Source organism: Hirundo rustica, chromosome 1 (assembly GCF_015227805.2).
Source record: "Hirundo rustica isolate bHirRus1 chromosome 1, bHirRus1.pri.v3, whole genome shotgun sequence".
Taxonomy (NCBI): Eukaryota; Metazoa; Chordata; class Aves; order Passeriformes; family Hirundinidae; genus Hirundo; species Hirundo rustica.
The window spans coordinates 21,936,730-21,957,113 of NC_053450.1; the positions used below are offsets into that span (position 1 = coordinate 21,936,730).

The window sequence follows — 20,384 nt, forward strand, 5'->3', positions numbered from 1 at the left end:
GCCTCGGAGCATAAGTGAGAAACAGCAACGTGAAAAGCGAGGTCAGAGGAGGGGAAGGCAGCAGTGCTCCAGGCACCAGAGCAGAGATTCTCTTGCAGCCCATGAAAGAGACAACACAAAAGCAGACACCCACACTGCAGCCCATGGAGGTCCCCATGCTGAAGCAGGTGGACATGCCATGAAGGGCACTGCAGCCTTGAGGAGAGTCCATGCTGGAGCATGTTTTCCCTCAAGGACTGCAGCCTGCCAGAATGACTTGCACTGAAGCAGAACAGTGGGAGAATGAGGGAATGGCAGAAATCAGCTGTTACTGACCCCCATCTTTCATTCACCATCCCCCTCTGTTAAGGGGTGGGAGGTAGAAGAGTCAGGGAACGATGGAGTGAAATTGAGTCTGAGGGAAAAGCGGGAACAGGGGATAGATGTTGTTTGGATTATAGCAATAAGTGAAATTAATTGCCCCAAGTCAAGTTTGTTTTGCTCATACTGGTAATTGGTAAGTGATCTCCCTCCTGACCTGTCCCATTCTCTCCCCCACTGCTCTGTTAAACAGGGGGAGTGAGAACAGCTGGGTAAGCATCTGGCAGCTGGCTGAGGTCAACCCAGTACAAGAATATGTAAAGTGAAAATATTTTGTCCTATAAAATCTTTGTTTACCTCTTCATCACTCCGAAACACTATCACCATACTAATCTCATGCTGATATAGCCTTTACACTGTCATCTTTTATGTATTCACAGCCATGCCAGGTATCTCAGCAAAAGAAGATGCCACTCCATAGAAAATAAACACCACAATTTTAGACATCCAAGTCTATTTTTCACTTTATCCATTAAAATAGAGTACTGTACCCAGCAAAGGTTGGGCATACCAGAAACAAGTTTGCTGGAAACAAAGTGCTTATGGCATTGGAGCACCTGAGCTCTGCTTTAGGAGAAACAGAGACAACTGAAGACTTTCAGTCTGGAAAAGGCCAGAGAAGAATCCTACGGCTGTCTACTGCAACCTCCTGGGAGGACATAGAGAAGAGCGAGACTGAGGAGGGGCTAATTCAGCACTTGACAGAACAACCCCTGGAGCAACCTGCTCTTGCTTTGACCAGGGTGTTGAACTCCTGGAGAATACCTCCAACATCTCTTCCAATCCAAATTACACTACAGATCTAAAAATTTTATTAAATATGCATCAAAATAGGACAATAAGTTGAAATACCTATGATTTTCAATCTAAAATTGAAAATCATTATTTTAAATACACTTGGCTTCATTCGAGAAATGTAAATTGAGACTTCAAGTAATGACTAAATCAACCAAAAAAGCCACTGGAATTCAACCTCTTTACCTCAAACCTACAACAAAGATGGGACTATTCTCGCATTATAAAAATACCATCTGCTCATGCCCATAAGGTGAAAAGCACCACAACCCACTGCACTACTCAGTGCAATGTATTAAAAAGTGCTAAAAAGGAAAAAACCTCTCTGAGTGACCTGTTACAGTGCTTCACCACCCTCCCAATAAACAATTTCTTCTTAACATCTAAACTAAATCTGATCTCTTTTAGTTCAAAACCACTGTCCCTTGTCCTGTCATCATCCGACTGTACAAAACCCTCTCCCTCCTTTTTCGAAGCCCCCTTCAGGTACTGAAAGGCCACAGTGAGGTCTTCTCAAAGCATTTTCTTCTTCAGGATGAACTACCACAGCTCTCTCAGCATATCAGATGAAGCATTGGACAAAAATTCCACGAAATTTAATTCAAGAATTGACGAGGTTTGCTCTTCCCTCTCCTTCCCTTATCCACAAAAGACCTTCCAGCCTTTGGCACAAGAGATAAGCCTACTGTAAGTCTTCACTTAAGCCAGAGATTCATCCCTACAGTACCTCAACTTCATACTTTGAAGAAGGAGACCTATAAGAATAAAACCAATATAAGATTCTTTAGCTGGCATTATACTACACATAAAACAAATTATGGCTATTAGGGAATTTCTGTCTCTCTGAGCTAGGCATTCAGCATTAAATGCCCAAGTCCTGCTGATACCTTGTCTGGAACTAGCACACACAGAGTTGGCTATTAAAAGCTATGTCATCTCTACTGAGCCTGTGTATTAAAAGATTTCATATTTTACCAAGCTTATGAAGACCTGGAGAACAGGTACTCTTCTGATCAAAAGATTAGAGCTACTGCTTCTTCATTTGCTTGATGCTTTAAAACCTTTTTTATTCAAAGGTATTTTTCCTGTCCATACACAACAACTTCAGTTTCGAAGTCTAACTAGTCAGACGCCGCTCATTTTAGGTACCTGAAGTTAAGGTCCATGGGCACCAAACTAATCCAGAACTCAGTGACACATCCAGCACATGGAATAACAGGCCAGTAAGAAAATTTATATCGTATAGCATATGCTGATACAAAGATCTGAAGCATTACCTGTGCATACATACCTTCTCACCCATGATTATGGGCAGCAAATGATCTAGTAAATTGAATTCTGCCACAGGGATTATAATTGTACATTTAAGAACAGTGAATGTTGTAAGTCTAGTGGGAATGTATTCCTCCAGTGATGCGACTTCTTCTGAGCTTGGCATAGTTCTACTTCCATCCATAATATCTACAATAAATGAAGATTACGTATGTTTCACTAAAATACATAAAATGTGCCCTACAGCTGATATTTCAGAAATTACTAGGGACTAGCAAAAAATGCAAAGCTCCCCCCCTGCCCCTTCACAGTTCATAATGTTATTCCACGCTGCTTCTACCTAAGGCTAAATGCAATACTAACTGGATTTTTCTTACTTGAAATCTCTCAGAAACTCACCTTAACCGTCTACCATAACTTGTTTCCACGCATTTGCATCCTTATAACTATTATTTTGAACTAATAAATACCAGTAGGAATACTTTCTTCTCTAAGGCTCCAAAATTAGGTAGAGTAGACAATGAAGTAAGCTATTACTCAACATGACGCTTATGATTAAAACAAATGGCTTTCAAAGTGTCCAAAATTATCTCAGAAGTACATCCAACACCATATTGTGATTAATTTACCTTTATTTTACATTTTGCTCTTCGGACTCATAAAAACTATTTGAAAGCTGCACCTTCACAAACACTAAATGTAGTCTGGTTTAATTCTGTATATTAGTGTGTATGCAATAGGAGCAAACCTGGCTTAGTTCTGCTGTATGGCTCATACTCATGTTCCAGAGCACAAACTATCATTTTCATGATCCGGTGTACTGCGCTGCTATCCAAGCGAAGATTGAGTGGACCCACAATGAGGCTCTTTGTAGACATCTCCTGAACATTTCCAAAATCTTCACTCTTTACTGAAGAAAGGTCTTGCTGATTCCCAGAAACTACAACAAGTTTTATAGAAAGTTACATAAAACAATTGGACATAATAAGTATTTTATCAGCTACTTCTGTTTCAAATTCTGCAATCAAAGACTTAATAAATATACAGAAAAATATAACAATGCAAATATAACACACAAATATACAATGACTGGTTTAACAGATTTTACCAAAAATATTCCTGGTAAATGCAGAGCAAAGAGAGCAAATTTCTGCCCTGCCTCCAAGCAGAGTACAACTTAGGAATCCTTCCATAAACTTCGTATTTCTCAAATTTGGGGCTCTTTGGGGGTGTCTAAATTTCTATGGCAGCTTAACCCCAAGTGTCAATGACAGCCATGGCGTTCAAAACTTCCAACACACAAAGTGCTTATCACAAAGATATCCATCCCCAACAATCAAGGAAAAGGTGTGCTGCAAAGACATGACAGATCTGGGCCCTTGAAAGGTTACCTGCCATGACAAGGCTGGAAGAACCAGACTGACAATAAACCCCTCCTTGCATTCACATCTGTGGCCATTCACTGGTGTATGAGCGGCAAGAAAGAAAATTCCTCTAATCATCATGCCTCAGACTGTTTGTTTAAGAGCCAACACAGATAAAAGAGTAGTTTAGTAAAGTAGAGTAATAAAGGTAGACCAAAATCACACATTCAATGTATATAGGCTACTCAGTGGCTACCAAACAGCATGACTATTTCTCTGAACATACTTCATGGAAGTTCTTCAGTTATATCATGCAGATTTCAGAAGCTCATGTTTTCCTGTCACATATGACTTGTGAAAATATAGCCCTATCCCTCTAACATATTTAGCTTGCAGAATTTCACTCCGTCTTTTTTTTCCTAAGATCATCACTTTGACAGTGTCTTCATTGCTTTGACACAAGCACTAAACATTAGATATTTTGCTGACCATTACATAAATGAACAATCTAAGCATCAAGATTAAGTGCATTCTGAGACTACAGATGGGCAATGGAGCTGGTGAAGGGCCTGGAGCACAGTACTTCTGAGGAACAACTGAGGGTGATGGGGCTGTTTAACCTGGAGAAAAGGAGATGAGAGAAGACCTTATGGCTCACTAGATCTACTTGGAAGGAGGGTGTAGCAAGGGCAGGAGGTCAGTCTCTTCTCCCAGGTAAGAAGCTACAGGATGAGTAGGCCTCAAGTTGTACCAGGGGAGGTTTAGATTGGATATCGGGAAAATTTTCTTCACTGAAAATGGCTACAGGCACTGGCACAACCTGTCACGGGAAGCATTGTAACTACATTCCCTGAAAGTATTCCAAAAATGTGTGAATATGGCACTTGAGGACACAGTTTTGTGGTGAACACGGCAGTGCTGGGTTAACAGTTGGACTCAAATGACCCAAAGAGTTCTTTCCCAGCCTTAGCAAGTCTGTGATTTTTGGTTGCCCCAGAGGAATCCAGTCATTCACCCTTTTGTCTCTCTCCTTTACCGTACTCTTTTAACTGCACTCATTCAAAATAGTCTTTATATTGAGGGAAGTCAGGCTTGGTGGAAAAGGAAGCAAGGATAGGCATTTTTTTTCCCTTTATGTTTAAATCATACACCATAAAACACTGGAGGATAAAGGTCCTCAAATAAACTGAGACTATGCCGAATTTGATGCACAACTGGCCTAATGCTCTGCAGGCCTTTACAGGCTTATACACTCAGCTGAAGAATTAACTTTATCCTTAAAAGCTCAACAGAAGTTGATGGTGAGAGCATTTATAGCCTCTGCTTCCCTCGGTTTGTTGTTCTTCTGAGAAGAAAAAGAACAATAAAAGAAAGATAAAAGGACAGAAGGCTACTACCTTATAAAACCTACTCAAATCTTCAGCTGGAACTGAGTTACAATCTTTTGAATGAATCCTGAAAAGGTTTTTTTTAAAACCCAGCATACTGACTTCTGCATTTATTTTATAGGCAGTTAACATACATACTTTTATCCTTCCAACTCTACGCAGCATTCAGTTCAGAGGAGCACTACCAAAAAGTGTAAAAAAACATACCATCACATAAAAAATAATAAGGCCAAAAATAGTAAGGACAAAAGTAGTAAAGCCTGCCTTTTCAAAGAGGAAAAATCAGACTTGCTTGTATATATTGTATGTATATGAATAATATATCTAAGTGACAGAATTTATACAATCCACTTTCTGGAACAGTTCCAGTTAATTCCACCTAAGTGCAAAGAGAATGGGGTAGAAAACCTATTGGTTCTACAGAAGTAGGTGATCACAGGGGACTTGAAACTTCACAGATGCATAAACAAAACCAATTTTCAACCAATGAGTTTTCAAGCTCTCTGTAAATCACATGTCTAATTCTGACCAACCGAAAATATCAAAATGAGTGCTGCATAATGAACTTGCCAGCAAAGTAGAGAGGTACACATTAAAAAACAAAAGGTAACTTAACAGCACACCCTGCTAGGTCTGTAGGTCATGCAAATCAGTGATCAGGGCACTGACAGGCTACATAACGTTTCAGAGAAACTGTTCTGCACTGGAATACGAAGCAAAAATCCAGAAAAATAAAGAAAGGAGAAGACAGACAAAATGTCAAAATAAGACTACTGTGCATGACTATCTTGCTTTCATTCAAAATACTGAAATTGATTAATGCACTTCTGCGAGTGACAGATGAAACTCCTGAGGGTTAATGTTATCCAGGAGGCACTTGTGGTTTAATCAGTAATCCTATGCTTCAAGAAAGGTTAAAGGTGCAAAGAATGTGTCAAACCAAAATTGCCTTGATAGATAAAAATCTTAGAATCACAGCAACTGCCTCCTACAACTTAAGTTGGGTTCATTTTTTTATGGTATGTGCTGTGCAGTAATTGTAACTAAAACTAGTTATACCAAAATAAGAAATTGTAAAATGCAAACTTCCATACAAACAATACATCTAAACTGTAGCAGATTTACATTGTTTTCAAAATCTTTAGGTACTTATACCTTCATCTTAAATAAATATTTTACACCTATTTGTTTACACTCTATTTAACAACTATGCATTTAACCCATAATATGGAAAAATTAGCTAGAAAATAACTAGCAGAAAGCATCATATTTGCTTGTCTGCTTTCCATTTGGAAATTTAAGATTTTAAGTTCTTGGCTCTAGAGAAACAACAACCATTTAAACAATTTAAAAATTAATTATTCCCTTCTTTTACGTAGCCAGGTTGCTGAAATTAAAGGAGTAATACTGAAAATAAAGCACACAGTAAGACTTGATAGGAAGCCAAACTACATTTTGTGAGGTGATTTCCTAGTGACTTAGGGAGAAGTTAGAAGCCAAGGCTTTGAGAAAGCATCCTGTGGGGGAAAAAAAAAAAAAAAAGACGCTAAGGAAAGAAAAATGTAGTCAGAAAACACAACAGCCTGGCACTGAAGAAAAGAAAAAAGTGTTTCTGAGTTCAGTAATTTCTGAAAAGGGTTCCAAAAAGTTACAAGTCAGGAAGATCATAACATTCCTTATGCATTCAGAGAAACAAGACTAAATACTCCACAAAATCAATTTCTCTTCACAATGCACATAGTCTGAGCATATTTAAATCTCTATACTAAGATTCAAAAAGGAGATAAGGCTTACCCAAGTTTTTCAACTTCTCTGCATAGGAGTTCAATGTGCGAATAAACATTTATATTGTTATTAAAACCAGAACTAGTCTGCAGTAGAAGTTTGACTTAATTGCACATTTTCAGAGCTTCACACCACACTCATGCTACAGAGGAAAGCCTCAGAGTCAGAAAAGAACAGGTAAATTTCCTGGTGTATGCTTCTAACTGCTGAGGGCAATAGCTGCAATAGCATCATTTACTCATTTTTGTAAATGCTTCATGACCCATCTCTAAGGAAACTGGAAGTTTCTCTCCTACTCCTATTAGACTTAATGTCCAGAAAACATAGAAATAAAATTATTTTTAAAAAAAACACACACACACAAAAAAAAACAAAACACCACCACTCATCGGAGTTAGACTATGTAGCAAGGGCATACAAATGTTCAGTCACAAAACAGCAAGAATACCCAGAGAAACAACAGATACCCAGAGAAATAGTATTCACAATAATAAATACACAGATGGGGAAGAAAGTAATATTAATTTGACAATAAAACTGCAGATCAGCAGCTGTAGATGACAGTGTTTTGAGGAGTGAGGGGGAAATTATATCAAAATCAGCGATAAAAATATCTGTGTAAAAATATAAACATATTACTTGCGGATAGATTAACTGCTTTGTCCCAGCTTTCGTGATACTCACAAAATTAGACATTAAATCCACTTCTCAGACTTAGAAAATAATTGATAGGAATAACAAAACCCATTCAGTATTAGCCAAAATCTATGTGCACATGGTTTAGGCCAATATTTGCTAATCAAATTGTTTAGATACATATATTTAAAGACAATTCTTCACACTATCTTGCATTTTTCTTCACAGAAGAAAACCAATAGTCCTTTTCATCTTCTGCACCAAGTATATGATCAATCTCATTCTTCAACCAGGGCTTCTCAAGATATCTTTCTATATGCAAAGTCAATAATAACAATTAAAAAAAAAAAAAAAAAAAAGACACCGTACTTTATGAATTCCACCACTGCTACAAGATAATTACTTTCAGTTTAGCAATTGGCTATAAAAAATATCATTAGGATTACTTATGCAGGAAAAGAAAAATATAAAAGGAAGAATACCAACAATCAACAGCTAGCCAAAATAACTAACCTCTGAAAGACATCAATGAAGATGAAAGCATTTTATTGATGATTTTGATGGTAAATCTAAGGTAAGTTGGAGGACAGTTGGTCAAGGACCATCTGGGCATGAAGAGTCTTTGTTTCTATTATTTGTCAGGGTAAACAAAGGAAAAAAAAAAGTACCTTTGCCACTGGTGCTTTCCATTGTGTACAAGTAATCCATGTAGAAAGCCCCAAACCTCTGCATTCCAGCTACCTCTGTGTACGTCTCCTACCAACAAAGAGAAGCAAACAAAGAAAATGTTGTATAAGGAAAGATTCTCGAGATTACCAACTGATAGACTGGTATTAGGGAGATATATTCATGTTTGGGTTTGTGCATCAACACAGGGAAAGGCTTATCAAAGCAAAGGACAGAGGTTATCACTAAGAATTCACCTTTCTGATAGGCAATGTAACTTCCATTTGAGGCCACACAAATGCACATCCATAATTCCCGTGGACATGCTGACCAATTCATCAATAACATCTAGTCAATTAGTACCTTTAATGAAGAAAATATTCTTCATTTGACCTCTTGCATGCAACACATCAACCTAACTAAACTGAAAACTTCAGCTCATTCAGTTTGGCTTCGCTATTCAAGGAATATTGCGGTTTTATCTTTCAACAGCAGGAAACTTATCAAGACTTTATGCCAACATTGGGATTTATACATAATATAATACATCACACAGCTAATTTGCTTCCTCTCTTGCCAAAAAAATGGGCAAATTGTAAAAGCATCGAAGACAGACCAAGGATAGAGTAAAGCTTAAAACACACTATGGGAAAAATTTCAAAGTACTTGTGATTTTGCTAATTTCATTTTTTCATGTGATTCTTCAGGGTTACACTTCATCAGTAGTACTAAAAAGGTGAAAACAGTAAAATTTAAATTAAAAGGAAATTAGATATATTCCAAAATTGTAAATGGCCTACCTGTACAACAAATGACACAGACCTCCACCTATGAACACACCTGGAAAGGACCACCTTGGTCACTGCAACCAATCTTTAATAATGGCAGACAACCAAGGAATTAATTGTTACTGCACAATTTAGAACAACAGAAATTAGAGGTGACAAAAAATTTGCCCCCACAAAAGGCAGAATTAGCAAAATTTTCTCTAAGTAGATAAATATAGAAGGCAAATAATAATACTGTCCAAATCTGACAGCACTTCTTAGTTTGAAGACCACAGACTACCGGCTGTTTGGGTTTAAAATACATGCTGGTAAAGCTTGACTTTTGCTAGTATTTTCTAATCTGTCTTTTTTCCTCTTAAAATGTTCTGTGGTTACTGCTTTTGGAAACTATGACATTAATTCATTTTTTGGGGCAGGAGGGGAGTTTGAGGTTTCTTTTGGACACGTTTTTTCAGTTTGGTTCTTTTTTTTGGCTCGGTTTTTGTGGGTGTCTTTTTTTAACACAAACAGATTTACTCTTTTTTTGGCCAGCTGCAAAGTAAGATTCAATTAAATGTGTAAAAGTAAAGAAAATTCAGTCCTCTAATAGTACACAGATCTAAATAATTATAAGAAATCCATTAGAGAACATTGGAAATTTTTTATAAGAAAAATATAATTCTCTGACCTTATGATGAGCTGCATCCAATATAAATTCTGCGCGAATACTATTATTTTCTGGACTTCTGTAATCAAATAGTGAATTGGTAAGATAAGTCATTCCTTTCACGCTCAGATTTTCTCCACAATTAAAGAAGCATGCCTCCTTCATGAGTCAGTAGAAAATGAGGCAGGGGGAGAAAAAAAATACAAGTCAAGTTAACAGAGCAGTTTCAATTCTGTCATAACACAAATATGACACGCACAGAATACGTATGCTCAAGAGCATATTTCATTATGAACGAAAATGAAACAATGAAATTAATTTCCTTTGTATAACACAAGTTCCTGTCCACTCCATCCCCATTTTCAAATCAATAAAAATCTTAAAAACCAATGAATATTATACAGCTCATGATACAGAACATATTAGTTGCATTTTCACAGCAAACAACCTCAGATCATCATCACTCCAAAGCTTGCCCCAGTCTTCCTCAGTACACAAACCTGTCACTGCATACTCCATTTCCGGCTGCCCAATCCTTTCGGATGCTATCTCCACCCTCTTCAAGGCAATCATGTATGACCTCATCGCTACGTTACCATTCTTTATTCATCTAGATGTTAACATGACTTCTCCCAGACTTCTATCCTTCTGAAATCAATACAACTTTCCTAACAAGCGTTATTAATCCAAAAAAGTTATTTAGGAGATTTATTTTTTCCAACTACCTATTCTCAATCACAGGCAGAGCCAGAACCTTTGTGAAAGGACCGATCCCACAACCACAGCAGTACACAGACAACAGGCAAGTAATATCATCACCACTGTCATAAAGCAGATACTTTCCTAAATTCCTGAACTAGAGAGCGGCAGAAAAATGAGTAAGAATAAAACCCCAAATGTCCCTTATTAACTAACCTAAAGGAAATTATCTCAGTTGGTCAGAGCATGGTGCTAATAATGCCACAGTTGTGGGTTCAATCCCTGTATGGTCTATTCACTTCAGAGTTGGACTTGATGTTCTTTCTGGGTCCATTCCAACGCAGACTATTTCATGGTTCTGTGAAATTCTCTTGCTCAACCACCCACCTCAGTCTAAAAAAAATCAATTTTCTCAAGATTTTATACCTGACCATCTCAGTTGCCACAGACAGGGTGGCTGTCCACCCTCACATCCCCAACGACATCTCCCTTGCCATTAACAAGGCCAGCATAGCATTTTTACAACTGGCTCATCCTTGCCTCTTCAGCCTCCCCTTTTGGAAAAGCCTGTGTGCATCCATTGCAGCATACCAGTCATGTAGTGGGTCCCACTGCATCCCTAAAATCCCAACAATGTCCTACTCAGTGGTTGTGTAAGGATATTTTCTTGTTTTCTGCTCTGCACCCACAAACCTGAGATGGATGCCAAGCCATAATGCTCTCACAGGGGAAAGATAAGAAGCTGCCTCGCCATATCTATCATAATACTGTATACAGGTTCCCAGGTTAGGAGATATTTGACATAAACACATGCACTTTGCATTCTCTTTCACATTCTTAACTTTTCTCTTTAAAGACTTCATGGAGCACTAACATCAAGTGAATAGGTCTCTTTTTGGCAGTATTACTTATTTTTTATTTAAACATAGATAATAGTTGCTGTTCTTCAATACTTGAGGGCACTACTCTATCTACACTTCAACTAAAAATCATAATTATTGAATTTAGAATTTTAACACTTCAGTAAATATTTTTAAAGTAGTTCATAATGATACCTGATTTTGTCTTAAGCAACTAAAGATCTGCATTTATTTAAAATATAAAAATTAGCACTGTCTAACTCCTTCACTTTATATTGCTCTCAGCCTTACTGAAAAGTGAGGTTAAACACTCAGTATTTGTGCCACATTTCTATTTTCTTCAGCATACAATGTTCCTATTTCTTCCCTTCCCATCTTTGGTTGATTTAAGTACTTTCAAAGATTTTCAAATATATTTTAATTTGTTATACAAAATCAAAATATGCCAACAAAGGCAACAATGGGTTAGTGTCCAAAAAAGATTTTAAAAAGTCTTATGTTCTGCTTTTTCTCAATCTGAGATATTTGTCTTTTCAACTCTAAGGAATGGACAATGAGTTCTGTACCACAGTAACATCCAAAAATCACAATTCATAGCAGTCTTTTCAATTTTTGCAATCAAGTATCTCAATAAAGGATAACAGAACTGTTTATTCAGCAAAGCTACTGATATTTCAACATACTCACTTCATCACTCCTATTCATATTCTCTTCAAAATCTTTAATTCCCATAATTCCTTTAAGGCACATAGCTTGGCAACCAACAAAACCAATTTGGCAATCAAAAAAAAGTTCACCTTTCATAAGGACCTAATGAGGAAAAAGAAAGAAAGAAAGAAAAAAAAAAAGAAGAAAAAAAAAAGTGATAATTTTTTAAGCCTTCTACCCCACCAGAAATAGAGAAGATAGAAAAAAACTAAGCAAAATACACACAGTTTATATATTTAGAGTCTTAATATATAGCAATCATACAGGACACTTGAAGGAAAGGGATTCCTATAGTGTTCGACCACTACAGCAAAGAAGTTTAGATTATTGTAATAATCACATAAATATTAACTAACACACCCAATATGACATATTATGAAAAACCAGCAATTAAATAATTAAAAAAATATTTTACTGGCAACTATTTGGTACATTACTTAAAATGTATAAAAAAAGCTGTGTCCATGTAAAAGTACCTCAACTGTTGTTCCTTCTTGTTCCCAGCATATAACTTCTTTGGATTTTACTTTCTGTGGGCTGTAATAACTACTTTCAGCTTGCATTTCAGTGAGCTAGAGAACAATAGGATAAATACCTTGTAAAAGTCAATATTAGTATTAAACAACAGTATGGTCATTAATACACAGAATAATTAAAGACAAAGTAAAAGGCAAAAAATACATTAACTGTCAGGAAACAGGTGCAATTAAACAGCTGTAGCACATTAACCATATCAGAATGTCTCATATTCAACTTCTGTTTGAAATATGCTATAACAGAATGTTTAAAATCCACTACAGTATTTTTAGTTTGCTTATCTAAAGAGAAACTCTATGAAAAGATGAAACTGATACACAGCTGCATTAATAATATCAAATGAGTTTATAAACTGCTGTAAAAATCCATTAATACTTTATTTATTCTTCTGAGAAAAAAATTAAACATCACGATAATATTACAGACATATTCTGGTTACAACCATACACATTTTTGTTTCATGTCATGGCAATCAAGAGCAACATGCTTTTATATTTCTTGCACGATTTTGATATAAAAATGCAAAATGGGAAAACATGCACAGGATAAAAAGCACATAACCTATAGCTAAGAAAAACAAGAAAATAGGTATACTATACTGAATATATTACATTTGGTGTGAAAAAATGCAAGTTAGTTTATGGTGATCTGCTTAGATACTTCAAACTGTAATTCTTACAAAATAATATCTACACACTCCCTTTGTTTACAAGACTGGATACACGTGGATTCTGTTTCAATTTAAAATTTTGTAATCCGTATGTCCATGAAAACTGGATGAAAAAAATCACTGATCACCCTTCACCTGTGTGTAATTATTGCAGAGGAAAAGCAATTAATTGATTAAAAGAACGCAGAAATTACAAGAAGAGTTTCCACCATTATTAGAAAATGGTACATTTAATTTGGCATGATTTTTAGCTGTAATGATATCAACTGTTCAAAATGTTAATGCAGAAACTTGACCTTATTTTTTAACCAAAATATGAACCACAAATTAATTCCATACACTCTTTGCATGCAAGCAGAACAATGAATTCTGTTTTCTTCCATATTAGCACCATACATCACTTCACATTTAAAATTTCTAGAATGCAAAATGTTACATTTTGAGTAGTTTTTAATCACTTACTAATATAAAATGTGCAAACTTGCAAGTGAAGCATTAGGAAAACCCTCTCTAGCAAAACACATGTTCCTAAAAGAAGTCCATATTATTTTTAATGAGTTTTCTTGCATGAGGAACAAGAGCACCAAGTTACTACTGTATGACAGCATAAAAAAAGATGCTGAGCCATGATAAATGAGAAATCTGAGCTTTGGTGGCTTGTTCATGTTTCAAGCGGCATCCCAGGGATATAATTAATGAAGGGGGAAAAAATCATAGTATTTATTTTTAGCCCCTTTTAATGAGGGCTGAAGCAGACTGACACAAAGGAACACAACTGAACGCTTGAATGCTGTTGATATCCTCAAATTTTGCAACCAAATTTTACAGGAGGCTGAAGGCTCAAAACATCAACGTCCCCACAGAATATCTACAGCTTCCAAAGTCATCTGTCTCACTCTTTCTGACAGCTGAGCAGCTAAATGCCTTTCTACACCACCAAACAAAAATAGCTAAATTAGGCATAAAGTTCCATAAAACACTCTTGTGCACAGATGTCAAGCCAAACAGGCAAGAAAAGGACAGGGAGCTCAGGCACATAATTTTTGTATGAGAGTTACAAAAGTCATAAAAACTATCCCAAATTACTCTGTGGCATTTCTGACACTGCTTACATCCTTAATTGTAAAGCCAGGAGCCACTTTGTGTAGCTATGCACATATAATTGCTTTCAAATAGTTTGACACAAGTATTCTGCTAATTCAATACCTTCATTTCTAACTTCTGTCATTACATCTCAATATCTTAGTCAAAATCTCCATACTGCAAGCTTACAAAATATTAAGAGAGAAGACCAGCGACAATTTTCAGCTTTGCTTAGAGCAAATACTTAAATCTTTCTCTGCATACACAGTTAATAGCTCAGCCTACATGTACTATTTATCCTTTTTTCCTTCAATACAATTTCAACCTATGGAAAATTAATTCAACATTATCAAGTTAAACTTGTATTTTCACATACAATAGTCCAAAAAATGAGCAGTGTCTAAAAATTCCTCCAATCCTAGCTCTAAACTAAATGGGTTTTTATAAAGAAATATGTATTTGTATAAACATTGGATGGATAGAATACTGCAGTGAACATCCACAGAAAGCCTTCAGGCTTTTTTTCCCCTCAAAAAATATTACTCTAAGTAAATTAAGTGGTTTCCCTTGAGCATTCTAAAGTTCACACTCAAATTCTAGCACGAATAACAAAACTGACTCAGGTTGCCATTATCAGTCCAGTATGATGGAAGAGGAATTTTCAGCATTCATACTTCTTGTTATTCATTAACTTAATACTCCCCTCATAATACCAACAATATTTGTCTTGAATCAAACAGTATATGAATGCTCAGAAAACCTTTATGCACTTCCTCAACAAGTTAAATGAATCCTTTATGACAGAGAAATATTTACCTTAAAAGTCACTGTTGCCTTTGTACAGTAAAACCCAACTGAAATAACAGGATCCTTGAGGGACTGAGACTTCTGCTGTTCTGCTGTTCCATCATCAATTCCACCAGAATCATTCTCTTCATCATCATAACTCACAATAGCAGGAAAGAAAGACCAAGCCCAAGAAACCCATCCTTGTTGCTGGTCATCTTCTTGATGCAAATAAGGATCTTGACTAATGTACTGTGTAGGATATTGCATTACTGAGCTTGCTTCATCTTCTGTGCCTTTTAAAACAAAAACCAAGTTAAATTTCAGATAAACCGTACTGAAAATTTATTTCTTAAACTCAGATTTATGGTATGTGAGATTTATCTTGGACAGTATTCCACACAGCATTCACTGATACTTGTCTTATAATCCTAGAAAGTCAATACAAATTTTAAATTACTGAATATGAGTTTACAAAAAATTCTTTGATTCATTAACATTTTCCTCCAAAAACTAGTATCACACATCTGCAGTGAGACCAGAATTTTCCATCTATACCACAAGCTGTCAAGACTGCTTCCATTAAGGAACTTCTAAAGCTCTAAAATTAAACCTTACTAAATAATATTATGATCTTGTAGTTTCCAATTTTAAAATTAAATTAAAAGTACTTCTGTTGCAACACCCTAATGCAAAAAGTATAAATACAGCACAGATACAAAACTGAAGGTTGCAGACCTCCTTTGTTTAAAACTAAGCTTTTCAAATATTCAAAGATACAAATATATCTATACTCAAAAAAGCTGGTGTCCATCTGTGAGTGAAAAGTCAAAATGTTGGCAGTCTGTGAAAATCATTAGAGATAGCACGCAGAGCAAAGCAAGAATCTCCCCAAAGATGCAAGTCTAAGACTAATGATCCAAACAGGTAGGTAATACACTGCATGTGCAAAGAGCACAAATAGCTTTTATCTGGTTTCATCACCACTCTCATGACACTCGTGAGAGCTATTAAATACTTCAGAATTACTATAGGTAGTACAGGAGGCAGTACTGTTCCTGACGGTGAATCATTTAACTGAGAACAGAAACAGGCACATTCTTTTTACCTATTTTGAAACTCAGAGATCCCATTCTTACAAGTTTTAGACCTTTTACTCTTTAGTCTAATTAGTCTCTAGCCTTTTACTCTATTTGTACTTGCATAACAGAAGAAAGAGGCATAAAAAACACTCATGAGAATTCTCTGCATGTGCTTAAGAGGCAAGGGCACCTCCTCCCACAAAAGTAGTGTACTATTCCTTTCTGCTCTCTTCACAGAAGTCTCAAGGACAAGATTTAAATCCAGAAGCAAATCTTGAAACACAGCAAACACAGAAGAGATACACGTAAAATCTTGGAAAAAGCCAAGAGGAAGAACTGTCAGCTATAGAAGGAAAAAAACTGATAAGGAGCGTGACTCAAGTAGTTTGGCACAGACTGCTTTGGCAAGCACAAAAGAAATGGTGGAAGGTCTGGCAAAAACTGAAAAAAGATGGAGCTGTAGAACCTGGGTCATGCATAACACGTTTGGTCTACCTGGTCATGAAATTCAGCCATCATTTAGCATACCCCTTTTTGAAGTACACAGAGACAACAGTAAAATATGCCAAGTAATAGCTTGGATTGTAATATTTTTTTAATATTTTGGAAAACATTAAAATAAGCACCATTTTACCCTAGCTCCTCTATCTATATACTGTGAGACAGAAAATTGAAAGAGGAAGATACATCTATTTTCTATCACTAAATTAAAACTTCTACAGCCACTTTATAATCACCAAACTCCAGAAGAAATGCATATTGGCCTGATAAACACACAACATCCTCTAAACACTACATAAATAGAGTGTAAATTCATTTATAGCAAGGAATATATGAAGGGGAGTATGTACTTGGGAAACAAAAAGTCTCTTCGCTTTGAACCAACTACACTACATTGCCTGTAAACATACAAGATAGTGAAACAGAGTGACAAATCCCATTTTACATACATGAGTTTGTTAAAGGACAAAATGTTACCCTGCATCAGGTTTCTAAAGCCATTTTTTTCTAGCCATTCATTGTGAGTTCACATGGTAACAGTCTTGCTCCATAATGCAGGGCAGTGATTCCAGTTAAGAAATACATTTTCTATATATTACACGACTGCAGTGTGTCTGCATCTCACTGCTCGCATGTTCTAATCAAGTTTGACCTTCAGAAATTTGCTTTCTTTTAAAGGGTTTGAGGTATTTTTCTGTAATAGGAGTCTGGAAACTGCTATCTCTCAACGTAAATCTGGAATTAACCCAGTAGATTTAATCCTTGGTATTTATTTATTTCTCTGTCTTATTAATTTTCAGCCAGGTATGGTGATCCAGCCTAGCCTGTGGTCACATGAATACAAGTGTTGGCACTAGAGAAAGAAGGAAGGAATGCATCTCTGCTGGCAATAGCATGAATTTTCATCTCATTGAAACCGCCATGAAACTGTATCAGTGAAACTTAGTACATGCTTCAAGGACAGAGATGCAGATGTTTATTCTTGTGTCACTAAATAATGTAGACTTTAAAATTAATTTTCTTATTCACAGTTTGTCTTCTGTAAACCAAAGAAACTACTACAAACTCACAACTAAGACACTGGAAACAAGCATAAATGGCATGGCCTTTTTAGCCTTTGTGTGGCAAAATATTTTGCAGTAAAGATATAAATGGGCTTCTAAAACTCCCTCTACATCTCTGCCTTGGCCATCCAACAATTGCCATCTGTCTTGTGTTCTGAAGGAGATAGTTCTGTCAAATACATATGATCATATAATTAAGTACAATTATAATTAAGTTGAACAAAAGCTGTGTAGGAAATTACAGATTTCTTTTGCAATCTTAGCCTAATCACTGACTCTCCCGAAAAATCCTGTGTATAACAGTGTGAAGTTGCACTTTTTAGATGGCTCTTTTGTGAAAAGCTAGGAAGTCATATTCACAGTTGTTCAAAAGAAAGTAAATGGGACTGACCAACAGCAATTGCAATTCAACCCTCATGAAGACAGACATTAAAAATAGGGATGACAAGATGGACTGCCAAAGATTTTACACATAACTAGATGTAAGAATCTCAAATTTAATTCTAGATGCAAAAGAGACTGAGCATTTGTAGGCAGATGCCTTTTAAAATTAATCTTTGCTTAAACAGTACTTGTATTGTCACCCATTTCACACCTTAAACAAAAGAAGCCAAGTAAAACCTGCATAGCTCTGCTGACTTCTGTTCTCTTCCACAGTTAAAGCTTCCTTCTATTTTTCTCATTATCCTTTCACTCTGTCTCCAATCCTTTTAGTTTTTCAACTGAAAGTCATTGCTTACTCATCCCAGTTGTTCTCATATTGACTCATGATTTCTCTATTCTTTCTGTGTCCATCCTGTATTCAAATGGCCCTAACTGCCTCACTGAATACAGCCACAGAATTCAAGCAGCTCTAACTACAATGTCATTCACTACAGCATGAACACTTCGCCAAATTTGGGGGGAAAAAATCATGCTAATGAAAGAAAGATATTCATGATACAGAGACAACCCTCTGTCTGAAGGCAAGAGCAATGCAGTGCTTCACAGAAAACTTCCTGACACTTTCTCCTGTAAAGAGTACAAATGAAGGTTAGACACAAGAAGTTATTAAAACACACACTAATGATTTTTTTAAAACATGCATGCTTTTAAAGTCTCAGCAGACTATGAAGCCAATATTTGCAGAATATTAATTACTTCTAATCGTACATCTGGTATAATGAACTTGTGTTTGCAATGCAGAGTTTCTAGTGAAGGAAAGCAAGCTTTAGAGAAAACAAGAGACAACAATTTACAGATATCTTATTTGTTTTCTCAGTTCCACACAGCAGTAACATGAAAGAGGATTCTACATCTGAAATAAGAGTTAAACAGTTATTCAGTGAAACAACACTGAAGGCCATACTTTGGAAAAAAATTTCCAGTGCTGTAATTTACCTGTCATGTATTTATTTATCTGAAACCAGAGAAGACAGCAAAGACAGCAACACAGAATTTAAAAAAAAAAGAAAATTCAGTCTTCTAATGCAAATTAAAATGGTATATTTCTTCAACAGAACAAAATTGATTAATTTAATCATTTACATAGAGCTTTAAACTGCTGTATTATTATAAACTTAAGCCTAGCTTAAGAGAGCTATGTCACCTTCAAATAAAATTCCAAGAATTTTCTAGACATTATCACGCTCTTGGGCAGTGAGGTAGATCTCTCTTCCTATTTCCCCAGATCCAAATCCAATCTTGGAAAGATAACCAAAACTTCTGTCTTGAGGAGATTAAGATTAAAATATAAATCTCTAAATAAATTCACAGAATTGCAGAATGTACTGGGTTGGAAGGGACCCACAAGGACCACCAAAGTCCAACTCCAGGCCCTGCACAGAATCACCTCAAGAATCATCCCATGTGCCTGGGAAGCAGCAGATAGGAAGCAACCACACAAAGATAAAGAAAATTCTCACTCATCAGTGAGATGCTCCTGAAAAGATCCTGTTGCAGCAAATTACCACAAAAGTTCATATAAACGAAGGAATACATGTTGTATGAAAACAAAAAGCAGTCGAGAGCAAAGTAAAAGGACAGAGCTATGGAAAACAGTGCAAAGTAATACCTCCTTGCTTAGAACAAGTTCTGATGTATCTATTCTCAATGACCATTTTCAAATAAGAAGCACACTTTGGCTTTTCTCTCACTTAGTTCAAAGGTGGCTGCTACCAGTTTCAAACTTGCTTATGGAAAGGTGCCTTGTTGCACGATATAATGACAGATAAATCCAAACCAACGGTGTCACAACTCCCAAAATGGTCTTCTTAGATCATATTTAACCTCAGTTTAGTCAAGACCATCAGAATTCCTTATAGAACATAACACTGAACGTGTTAAAGCACTGCATCCTTATCCAGTACAATGAACTGCCTCTAGCGAACTGACAAGATACTTGGCAAGAACTAGACTTGGATATTTACATTTGGAAAAAACAAAGAAATTCCTGTTTTTAACATTGCTTCTTACAAACTAAAAGCTGCATTTACCTGTGATATTTCCCAACATATCTTTAGTGTGGCAAATCAAATCTTCACTTTCCCCATCTTTGAAGCTGCCTATTTCTCCATAGTACAGAGCAATCCCAAGCTGCATTATACGTATAAACATCGGAAGCTGCTGATCAGAGATTGAAAGTTTCAAACTTTCAACTAAAGTGTGAACCTATAATGTGAAAAGAGAACAAAAACAAATAATAACAAAGCTCTG

The 20,384-nt window shown here is 36.2% G+C and overlaps 1 protein-coding gene across 8 annotated transcripts in view; it reads right to left on the reverse strand.

Annotated features, from left to right (window-relative positions):
• Positions 1-20,384, reverse strand: part of VPS13B (vacuolar protein sorting 13 homolog B) — a 428,881-nt gene that overhangs the window by 355,709 nt on the left and 52,788 nt on the right. For 7 of the 8 annotated variants that reach the window (XM_040076409.1, XM_040076406.1, XM_040076434.1 and 4 more), the window contains 8 exons: positions 20,165-20,339; positions 15,074-15,339; positions 12,444-12,539; positions 11,947-12,069; positions 9,722-9,859; positions 8,269-8,356; positions 3,176-3,367; positions 2,447-2,616 (listed from right to left, as the gene is read on the reverse strand). In XM_040076409.1, the coding sequence (XP_039932343.1) occupies positions 2,447-2,616; positions 3,176-3,367; positions 8,269-8,356; positions 9,722-9,859; positions 11,947-12,069; positions 12,444-12,539; positions 15,074-15,339; positions 20,165-20,339 (1,248 nt within the window). Of the gene's footprint in view, positions 1-2,446; positions 2,617-3,175; positions 3,368-8,268; positions 8,357-8,523; positions 8,581-9,721; positions 9,860-11,946; positions 12,070-12,443; positions 12,540-15,073; positions 15,340-20,164; positions 20,340-20,384 lie in introns of those variants that run through there. The other variant, XM_040076445.1, reaches the window with a different exon arrangement.